We start from the raw sequence: 12,319 nt of genomic DNA on the forward strand, positions 1-12,319 counted from the left end.
GAGAAATAATGTAGCCTTTGATAATACTCGTGAAATGCCAATAGATGTTGCTCAATTTCTCCTTGGCAAATTTGAGGAAACTTGGCGAATTTTAGGTGATGACAGCTCTAATGCAAGCACTAGCAGGGGTTTGAGACATGAAGCACTTATCAAGTGGATTGCACCTCCTTATGAGTGGATTGCTCTAAATACGGATGGAGCGGCTAAAGGTGCCCCAGGTCCTACAGGAGGAGGAGGACTGATAAGAGACAGTACTGGTAAACTAGCTTATGGTTTTTCTCTAAAGCTTGGAGCTTGTAGTGCTTTTATGGCAGAGGCAAAAGCACTTGAGTATGGACTACAACTTGCTGGCAGGATGCAAGCCACCAAGGTTCAGGTTCAATTGGACAGTCAGTCTTTAGTCCAAGTGTTGAATAACACTGATGCTTACAAGGGGGAATGTGTTCATATTATTTCCAGATGCAAGCAGATGCTCGATGACTCAAAATGGCAAGTAGAGGTCCATCACATTTATAGAGAGGCGAATAGGGCTGCGGATTGGTTAGCTAATCATGGAGTTTCTCAGAACAACCCGATCGAGTTGATTCAATTCCCCCCTATAGCTTTAGGGCGTATTTTACATGATGATATTGTAGGGGTGACTTTGCCACGTTTTATTCCGTCTTAGTTTTTTTATGTTTGTTCCCGAGGCTTGCCTCTCTTTTGCACCCAAAAAAAAAAAAAATTCTCTGGCGTGTTCTTTTCAGCTTATTTTCAGTTCAGTTCAGTTTAGTTAGATTCAATAAATTCAGTTCAGTTCTTATCTTAATTTTTTTCTCTCATAAAATATTCAGTTCAATTCAGCTCCAATAAATTCAGCTCAGCTCAGCTCAGTTCAGTCAATCAAAATATGCCCTAAGTAGTCCTAAAATTAAAAGATAATATACTTGAAGTCAATGGTGGACCAAAAAAAAATATTTAATTGGGTCAAAATGTATTTGATAAATCTTAATAGGGTCATTTGATAAATATAAAAGCAATTTTTATTGGAAAAATAAATAAATTTATATGATTTCTATTTTTTTTCATGTTGAAGTGAGGCCATGTTAAACAGGGGTCAAAATTGTTGTGCATCCACAATTGATTTAAGAACAAATTGAAACTCACTAACTAGTAGCATTTTGTAATAACTTCAGATAAGTTTTGTTCACCTTATTTTTACTTTTTTCAAGTGTAATAATTTTAGATAGCCTATATAAAACTACATTTAACAATACTAATGTTTATAAACGACTTTCCATCTTCTATTTAAAAGTAAAAATAGGGACCTAGTTTCCACTTATTACTTCATTTTATATGAACAATACGTAAATGAGAAGATTAAAAAAAACGAAGGAAATACTGAATTGGGACTCCCTAAATTGATTGTAACAACCTTCAAATATACTCTGTGTTTTATTGGGATTAAGGACTATATAATAGTTAAATGGGAATGCCCAATTTAATTTTAAAAACTATCAACTTTTCTTTATGAGACTCTATAATACTTAATTTGGACTGTCTAATTTAATTGTAATAATCTTCAAATTTTTCTTTATTGAGACTCTATAATATTCTAATTGAGACTCTATAATATTCTAATTGGGATTGCCTAATTTAATAGTAATAACCTTTAAATTTTCCTTATTGAGACTCTATATTATATAATTAGGATTGTCTAGTTTGATTGTAATAACCTTTTAACGTTTCTTTATTGAGACTCTATAATATGTTAATTGGGACTGCCTAATTTGATTGCAATAACCTTCTAGTTTTCATTATTGAGACTCCATAATACTTAATTGGGACTGCCTAATCTGATTGTAACAACTTTCAACGTTTCTTTATTAAGACTCTATAATATTTAGTTGGGACTGTCTAATTTAATTGTAATAACCTTTAAGTTTTCTTTATTGAGACTCTATAATACATAATTGGGACTGCCTAGTTTGATTGTAATAACCTTTAACGTTTCTTTATTGAGACTATATAGTATTTTAATTAGGACTGCCTAATTTGATTGTAATAACCTTCTAGTTTTCTTTATTGAGAATCTATAATACATAATTGGCACTGCCTAATTTGATTGTCAAACCTTAAAATTTTCTTTATTAAGACTCTATGATACTTAATTGAGACTGCCTAATTTGATTATAACAACCTTCAACTTTTTTTTTTATTATTTGAGATTGTATAGAGCTTAATTGAAATTGCCTAATTTGATCGTAATAGCCTTCAACTTTTCTGTATTAAGACTATATATAATACTTAATTGAGACTGCCTAATTTGATTGTAATAAAATTTTACTTATCTTTATTGAGACTCTATAATACATAATTGGGTGTGTCTAATTTGATTTTAATAACTTTCAGTTTTTTTTATTTTATTTTATTTTATTTTATTTTATTTATTGGGACTCTATAATATTTTAATTGGGACTGCCTATTTGTAATAACCTTAAGTTTTCTTTATTGAGACTCTATAATACATAATTAGGATTGCGCCTAATTTGTTTGTTAAAACCTTCAACTTTTCTTTATTAAGAATCGATAATATTTTAGTTGGAATTGCCTAATTTGATTGTAATAACATTCAAGTTTTCCTTATCCGTTATATATTTAGAAAAAATTTCTAATTTTAAAAGATAATAATAATGCGGTAATAATAACAACAACAACAATAATGATAATAAAAAAAAAAATAATACGGAGTAATAATAATAACAACAACAACAACAACAACAACAACAACAACAACAACAACAACAATAGTAATAATAATAATAATATGCTTTGCTCTGTTCGGCTCGGCTTGGCTCGGCTATGCTTTGCTCTGATGACTTATGCTCTGCCCAAAAGCTCAAAAGAACAAGGCCTTATATTGATAACAAAACTTTGGGGTAAGTCTTGTATGTGGCTAGCCACACGGTGTGGCCACATTGGTTTATAAGAGTAATCTTCATTTATATGTATGAGTAACCTCATTTAATCGTAAGAGTAACCCCATTTTGTCTATAATACGAGTAAAATCAAGAAATCCATTCGAGTAACCTCTATTCTTTTGTTATTTAGGTAGTTAAATTCACAATATTATTAGACAATTTTCTTAAACTAATTTTTATTACACTAATTAAAATAGTGTAGAAACCCGTGCGTGGCACGGGACTTAGCCTAGTTATACCTATTTGTCGCCTACGTGACATGAAATTTAGCGAAAAATACAAATGTCAAGTGTCGTTGTCTCGTGGCTTGGCTACGAGACTGACTTCATCTAGTGATATAATGTTAGGTTTTTATTTTTTATTTTTTTTTTGAAAAAGTTAGAAAAATTAAACATTAAAATGCTCTCTTCAGTCTTCACGACTTCAGAAGGGGAAGTATATATACAGAATGACTTGAGTGAACCTGGTCCACAATAATATTATTGTGGACCCGAGATTTATACACACGCAACTAACCTTATATTGAACATAGTGACCCTTATTTTTAACATATTAACCTTACTTTTAACATAGTAACCTTTATTAAAACTTGTATAACATTTAATATTATTTTAAACTTGAAATACGACGTTGTGCCCTTAATTTAGTGACCTTTATTATTCATATTGACCAGTATATAAAATATTTCATTATAAAAAGTAACCTCTTATAGCCTATATATTACAAAAATGACTTTAATTTCAACATAGTGATCTTTTTTTTATTTTTATTTTAGTGACCTTTATTTATTAATAAAATAATCATAGTTTTCCTAATGTTAATGGTCCACAATAAATTAGTGTAAATCAGGTCATTTAAGAATTTATAGTGTATATAATGTTAGTGGTATATGAAGAAAGTTCAAAATATTTTCTTGTATAAAAGAAAATTAAAGAGTTGACCATCCACTGTAAATTATGCTACGTGTATACAATTTAAGGTCCAAACTAAGAATATTTTATATTATTTTAGTAGAGAAAACTATGCTTTATTCATTTAATAATTTTTGTATTAAGAATATTCGTTTAATAAAATAAAATAATTATTTTCTTCCCTAAAAAAAAATTAATTATTTTCTTTTGAAGGTTTTTTTTTTTTTGAGTATATATGTATGGTATTTTTTTTTTTTTTTAGTATTTATGTATGGTATTGATTATGATTGCACAAACCATGGTTCCATGGCTATATTTTTATGCTAAAACAATCATATCATTTCTCGTCAAAAAAAATCATATTATATCATTAACTTAAATATATATTTAGAATAATTTAATTTAGTGAAAGATAAAGACTAGAGATCTTTTTTTTTTTTTTTTTTTTTTTGAGATATACTAGAGATCAATTTGACAAAAGATATATTTACTACTCGACTATTATCCTCTTATTGATTACACAATTGACTAAATTCCAAATTTATAGTAATTGATATTTTTGTAATTTAAGTAAAAAAAAAAAAAAAAAAAAAAAAAAAAAAAAAAAAAAAAGAAGCTTACTTTGAACTCTTCCTATCCGAGTAGGTATAGAATATATCCACTTTCACATTTTGTAAGATATCCCCCTCCTAAACTCACGCCACTCTAATAAAAACACATCCAACTTCCTAATTTATAGGTTTTTAAAAAAATTAAAAAATTGAATGGTTATTTTTTAGAGCTTCAAACGTTCAGTAATGGCAGACAAATAACAAAACTTGACTGATCACAATATAACTTATAAAATCACTACATTAAATAGCCGTGTTATGGTAATCATTATGAAAATATTATGTCCACCTTCAACAATATCATAACAGCTTCTAGATTACTACATTCAACAAATGGAAATTTACTGCCAAAATCAAATGATTTTTCAAAATTTAACACAAAATTATAAGATATGATAGTGTTTTTTAAATGAACTTTTGATACAGATAATTATTATTTAAATCTTAGAATTAATTTGACTTAAAATTGAAGCAAAGTTATGCTAATCTAACATTAATTTTATTGAATTCATAAACAATTAAGTAGTTTATGGACGAGTATTATATGACGAGTGAAGGTTTTAGGTTGAAGATGAAGATGAAGATGACATACTATGTAGTTGTGATTTATGTGAAGGTTATTTAAGGTTGAAGATGAAATATTTTTATTTGCTAATTTTTTTTATTTAAAAAAATATATAATTTCTATGCATTAAACACAAATCAATTAAACAAACAATCCCTTAATGACTGTTTTGCATAAGTGTCAAATTGAACGATTAAGATTAGTCAGTTAACAAATAAACGGTTCAGATTTAATTTTTTAACATAGTCGTCCATAATCGTCCGTAATCGTCTGTAGTCGACAACTACGCTAGAATTTTTAATATATATATAAATCAAGTATACTTGGTTCTAATGGAAATGAGTGAATCTTAAAACAAATATCTATCTTAATGTATTAATCATTCAATTTGTGTCACTACAAAAAGACTATACTTATGATTGCTCCAAGTGGCAACACTCAAAACCAAATTATATTCCAACTATAAATTTATATTTGCCTATAACATTTTACATATAACATTGTAAGTCATCTATCCCACACTGTATTTCATTTAAAGACTCAACCTAATTTATTTATTTTTGGTTTTTATGCTCATTAATCATTTTTTTTCTTATAGAATGGTCTTTTGGTGAGAATCAATCAATTAAATGTAACAAACAACATTACTTAACAAAACAAAATGTTAATATATGAAAAACTGTTTATTAAAAATTAGATTGCAAATATTAAGTATCTTTAATTTATGCCGTTTATTCTATGACATTTCATTATTCCAGCCAATTTATTGAAAAGTGGTATGTCATCAAATCATTGAAATATGTAATGAAATTATCTCTATTATGAATGGGATTACAAGTTCTTCAATGGTTAATCAATGAAAGCATTGACGTCTAATTTAATGCAATTATTTTGTTTGAGAAAATATTATCATTAAAATTTTCTATATACTCAAGATTTTATGTTTCATCCTTGTAAACGCGACTATGTTGAAACATGTAAATTTGGTGCCTCTCTCTTATGTGACAAAACTATAGGAAGGTTGAGAGGAAGAACTAAGGCTTAGGATGCCCAAAATTCAAAACAAATATGACGGAAAAAAAAAACGAGTTGAAAGTGATAATAATTTGAGAAAACCATTTAACTTTGGGGAGTATAACTAGTATCGGAGGAATATGATCTGATGTAATTAAATCATGTAGTAATTGAATCCAAGGATACACGACAAAACCAAGCAAGGCTAAGTATTCCATTCAAATCCAAGGATTTTCTACACGAACATGAGGATGAATACTTGAAGAAAATCATGGGTTATGATAAATCGGGTCGTGCTATAAGACGGACTATGGATGTGATGTTGATAGAGCCTGCACTAGTGAAATACGGCGACACGGGAGAGAATAAGCACATTATTAAGCAATTTAAAATTCAAATATTGGGAAGTGTTTTATGTTCTCGTTAAGGATTGGATACAAGTGGTGGAGAGGAATAAAATTATGGTTGGTCAAAAGTATAAATTGTGGTCTTTCAGGTATGTTAATCAAGATAATCAGAGGGATCAACTTGGCTTTGCTCTTGATAAACTTTGTTAGACCGTTCGTTGTAAATTATATCCGAGAAAAGAGAAAGAGATTTTGTATTAAGGGATGAAGTTGATGGTTTAGCTTAGTTTTATTAATATCTTGTTACATATTCATAAATACTCTGTACAATTTAATGTTTCATCAACCTCTTCTTATTTTTAATTGTCTACTTTCTTTATGTCAATATAATTGGTACTATTTTAAGTTTTAACTAGTAAGTAGCCCAGGTGTTGCCTGGGTAGTTACTACTTTTGTAATCGTGTAGTTGGGGTTTTATTTTTTTTAAATGATTTTGAAATTTGAAATCAACATTATTGAATGTTTTTTTTTAAAAAAAAAATAATAATTAAATCATGTAGTTAGCTTCATTATAAATGGTTGGGTGTTTGAATCCCCTTAATCTTATTTCTATACTAATATATTAAAAGGCGTTTATAAAAACGTCTACGTGTCACGTACACTACCCTCACTACACCACGTCACCAACTCAATTAATCATTACGCCACGTCATGCACAAGATATTCCTAAGAACGTCTATGTATCACGTAAACTACCCTCATTACACCATGTCACCAACTCAACTAATCATTACGCCACGTCATGCACTTATAAGCTCTACACAAGATTTGAACACGCAACCTCTAAATCTAAAACTAAGTGTTTTACCACCAATCTAAGTTATTTTTTATGTATTCTTTTGAATACAAAATATTAATATGCAACAAATGACAATTCAATATGAATAACAAATTTAATTGAGTTATAAATTACTATATATATTAATGATCAACACTAAGTAATAACCCAGGGCATCGCCCGGGCCCAAAAACTAGTTTTTATATGAAATAATGTGGGTTTCTTGGGCGACGTGGCATAGCAATTAAATATACGTTGATACATTTTTTCTTCTATGTTTCATCCTTGTAAACGCGACTATGTTGAAACATGTAAATTTGGTGCGAAAAAAAAAATGAGTTGAATGTGATAATAATTTGAGAAAACCATTTAATTTTGGGGAGTATAACTAGTATCAGAGGAATATGATCTGATGTAATTAAATCATGTAGTAATTGGATGATCTCAAATATTGTATTGATCAATGACTTTTTTGGGTAGTAATAGTAGTGTAATACTACTTAATTATTTGCAATTGGTCTTGTATGGATCCGGTCTACAATAAATTATTGTAAACCCAAAATTTGACACTTTCTTAGATGATATAATTTTATTTTTGTGAGTCATATTTTGAATTATATAATCTCATATCAAACCATTTAATGAGATTACATAATTATCTTTAGGATGATAAAATTTAAAAATCATGTTTTGAAATGATGTAATTTACTATTTGATACTTTTTATAATGATAAATTCATTTTTTGAGCTATACATTTAGCTAACAGTTTCAAAAGATATAATCACTTTTGTAGTAATATAATCACATCTCGTATGATATAATCACATTCGTATGGTATACAAGAAGGTTGGGTCTACAATAAGTTATTGTAGACTGGGTCTATTCTAGTCTTTGTAAATTATTTGAATTCCAAATCTAAGTATGATATCAATTAGGGGAAAAATTAATCGTTTTATTATTCCCATAAACTAGGTTATTAATTTTTTTTAGTTTTTTTTTTTTAGTTTTAAGTTCTTTTCAATAGCTGTGAACTTTTAAAATCTAATACAGAGTACAAAATTAAATTTTACTCTTAATTAATCATTTGTATTTCTTTTTAATGATCCCAAAATATTGTGCTTCTTTTTATTTTCATTTCATGCAAAATCATCAATAACACCCTTCAAAATTGATGTCATAACATTATGGTAATGTAATATTGTAAAAGACAAAAAAAAAATGTTTATATACAAAAACAGTACAATTTTTTTAATTTAAAAAAAAAATACTTTGTTCCTCTTTTGTTTTTACTTATTTCACGTTAAATTCGTTTTGAGATTAATTAGGTTAGGTCTCATTAATCTAAGTCTTGATTTGAATTTATAGAATATGTAATTTTTATAATTTTTATAAATTTTATAAATATACAATAAACTATTAATGGTGAGAGTGAGGAATAGCTCAAGTGGTTAGAGCTTCTCTTCCGATTTCAAGAGATCATGGGATCGATTTTCACCCCTGTCCTTGTGGCTCCCTAAGCACCAAAAAATAAACTATTAAAGTTTGTGCATTGTCAAATATGCATAGAAGTTAAGGTAGAACAACGTTTTTTTTTAAAAAAAAAAAAAAAAGAGGAATTATTATTAAAAAGATTTACCTATTTTTTTACAGAAGGAATATCAAATTTACAAACCATACGACGTACATGGTAAACATGTATAGACTTGAAAGTTACAACTTCGATTTCAAATCACACATCATACATCACAAGCCAATCAAAGAACTTCACCTACTGTTTTAGATAAACACTTTAAAACCATATAAATTACAATTGATAACATCCATATTATACAACACAATATGATCAATCATGCACATTAATACATAAATACATTTAAATTCCTAAATAGGGTAAGAAGGCTTCATAGCAATACCACAAAGACCTTGTTTAGCACCACCACCTCTCTTAATCTTCATATAACCTTTCTCACCCCATTCTTTTCCCCATGAATTTTTCACCAACCAATACTTACTCCCATCTTTCTCCTCCACTCCATACCCTATCACCGCCACCGCGTGATCGAGCTCCGTCCCACACTCTCCGTTAAACACCCCACCGGCATAGAACTGGAAGTCGAACCCTCCCCCTTCAATCCCCACTGATACCGGCTGATGAGCCACGGCTGCCAACAAGGCATCCTCGTTGTTTTCCGGAACATCCTCGTGCCCGTGGATAGAGACGGATTTTATGGCAGCTCGCTTTGCATTGCAGGTGCCATCAGTGCCCATGTAAGGGTACTTGGCCTCGGTGGTGAGGCCGCCGTGGCTCTTGATGAACTCGAAGGCGGTGTCCAGTAGACCGCCTTCACAGCCCTCGTCGAATGATGTGTCGCAGTCGACAAGCTCTTGCTCGGAGAGGGAGACTAATTTGCCTGTTTTGATTTGGTTTAGGCCTTCCATAGATGCTACTGCTGAAAATGCCCAACAACAACCTGTGGTATAATACAAAGTAGCCAATGAGGTTATTTGATTTTGATAGTTTTTATTTTAATACTCCCTCCGTTCCAAAAAGAACGACCCGTTTGGCCAAAACTTTGTCCCAAAAAGAATGACTCATTTGCATTAAAACACCACCAATTTGCAACAATATTTGTGCAAAATTAGCTTCCCCATATAAAAATTTGATTTTTCATGTTATTTTATTACTTTCTCTCTCTATTTTTTAACAAACCCCATGTAAATTTATCTTTCCAATATACTTTTACTTCTTTTACTTAACTTCCTTAATACCTGCGTAATCAACCCAAATGGGTCGTTCTTTTTGTGACGGAGGGAGTAATAATTTTAAAACATGTATTTATTACCAAGTAATAGACTATTACTTCGTACAATTATTACTAATCCTAGGTTTTGTGTTTGTAAACTACCACTTTTAATTTGTCATGTACTATCCTCCTGTATTTAATGGGGTTTTTAACGTATTGTGTCCCACCACTAATTACAAATTAATTTTGAGTATTGCTTTAATGAAAAATTAGTAGTGATGTGTTCGTGTGGGATCATGTGAATTGTTGAATTAATAATCTTACTACATATTTTTTAAATATCAAATTCTTATCACTTTTGCAATTACATATATATGTATGTTTTTGGTTTTACATTAGCAAAAGCTAAAAAAAAATGGTAATAATATTTTTATGAAATAGAGGTAATAAGAGTTAACCTTGTTTTGTTTTTTGGGATGTTGAGTTATAGTAAATTTATTTAAGTGACTATAATCCGTAAAAATTTAAGTAATGATTTACACAGTAAGCACGCAATTCCTAACATGTTACTGTAATAGTCTAGTGTCAATGAAAATTATGCTTATTATGTGAATTTTAAGTTAAAACCCTCTTAAATTGAAGTTTTATAAAAATATCATTTTCGTACACATGTTACCTGAAACATTAAGTTACTGACTTTAGATACAAAAATAAGGCAAATTACACTATGCAAAAATAAACTTACTTCTACACTTATTATTGATGTATGAAATGAAAACAAAAATTAAATAGGAGGATCAAATAAAGGAAAGGCTAAATAATTCTTACCACAATCCTCTTGATTTTTGATAGGAGTAACAGCACCTTTTTTCCTCCAATCCATAGTTGATGAAACACTATTGGTTAAATTTTCATATTTAAAAGATTTTGATTTTGACTTCAAATTAAAATGTTTGGACTGCCTCTTATAACCAGTACGAGAAGCTCTAAACTCCTCGTTAGTTAAGTCAGCAAAAGCATTAACACCTAGGGTAAACCCTCTATTCAATTTATTTGATGCTTCAATACGTTTAACATTTTCATTGAATATCTTCAATCGTTTTGATTTTTCAACTTCGTCTTTGTAGACACGTCCATGAAAATTCATCCATTTTTCGTGTTTCTCGATCATCGATGCCTCATCGTTGAGGAGCCGAGATGAGGCCAACACAATCCCAAATGAGAAAATAAGGAAAAATAACAAACAAAATTTGGTTACAATAGCCATGAAATGTTGAAAGTTTATGCTATTTTGGGATAGTTGAGTGATGATAAGTTTAGTTATTGTTTGCTTGTTACATTGTATGATTAATTTTGGATGGGACTATATATAAGCAAAGTTTGATGTGACCTATGGTATAAATCAGATTCCAACGAGTATCATGTTCATGGTCACTTCTTGTTAATTAAAATTGAGGCACATTCTATTATATTAAGGATTTAATAATGTAATAAAAGTATATGATTATAGAATCTTTAATATTTACACTTTAATATATTCAACCGTTAATCAAGTATAGCTTTAATTCCACTTTAGATTTACTATACTATTCCCGTGTTTTCGCTTTTATCAAATAAAAGTTATCTTTACCAATAAGGTCATGGCCTAATGGCAAAATTTGAGGACTTGTATACAATAGATCGTGTGTCGAACACCCTTTCTCCATTTGTAATTTGTATTGCCCTTGTGGCTAATTTGCGAAAAAATAGGGATTATCATTAATTGTTGATAAATTCACCAAATATTACTTTACTTACAACTTTAGAATGAGCATCTCCATTGGCAAACTATTAGCAAAATAGTTTGTCATACCATATAAGGTGCTAAGCTAATCTCCTTTTTAGATTGATTGTACTCCAAACCTTAACTAATAGCTTAAGTGTGATTCAAAGAGTTTTACTTTCTTAGGTAACTTTATTAATTTAATTTATTATTATATCAACCCCTTCTTTGGCAAATATGTTCATTTTTTAGTTTCGATTATCAAGCTAAGTGCTATTACGACTATTATATTGGATATGCTTATAGTATCCAAGGGACATTCATTAGAAGTATAACTTACTCCGTTGATCCAATCAATCTTTCCATTTTGGGATGACCTTGTCTAGCTTCTACATACATTTATTAGGTTATTATATATATATATATATATATATATATATATATATATATATATATATATATATTGAAAGAAGTTTGTTAAATTTAGCCTTATTTATAGAGAAATGAATGATGCACAACCATGCATAGTACTTTAAATAAAATTAGAAAGTATGGTAGTAAAGAAT

At 29.2% G+C, this 12,319-nt stretch overlaps 1 protein-coding gene across 1 annotated transcript; it reads right to left on the minus strand.

The window, feature by feature from the left end:
- Nucleotides 1-8,869: 8,869 nt before the first annotated feature.
- LOC110695649 (senescence-specific cysteine protease SAG12-like) lies at nt 8,870-11,345 on the minus strand. The gene is made up of 2 exons (XM_021872865.1): nt 10,820-11,345; nt 8,870-9,718 (listed from the first exon to the last, which is right to left on the minus strand). Exons 1-2 carry the CDS (start codon nt 11,256-11,258, stop codon nt 9,129-9,131), a joined length of 1,029 nt encoding a protein of 342 aa, XP_021728557.1. The 5' UTR covers nt 11,259-11,345; the 3' UTR covers nt 8,870-9,128.
- Between the last annotated feature and the right edge of the window lie 974 nt (nt 11,346-12,319).

The sequence above is a fragment of the Chenopodium quinoa genome, unplaced genomic scaffold (assembly GCF_001683475.1).
Source record: "Chenopodium quinoa cultivar QQ74 unplaced genomic scaffold, ASM168347v1, whole genome shotgun sequence".
NCBI lineage: Eukaryota > Viridiplantae > Streptophyta > Magnoliopsida > Caryophyllales > Amaranthaceae > Chenopodium > Chenopodium quinoa.

Excerpts from the sequence above, each read along its gene's own strand:
- LOC110695649 (XM_021872865.1), bottom strand. The coding sequence starts at position 11,258 with ATGGCTATTGTAACCAAATTTTGTTTGTTATTTTTCCTTATTTTCTCA. Across the intron at positions 9,719-10,819 it reads CAAAAATCAAGAGGATTGTG|GTTGTTGTTGGGCATTTTCA; the intron begins GTAAGAATTATT and ends ATTATACCACAG.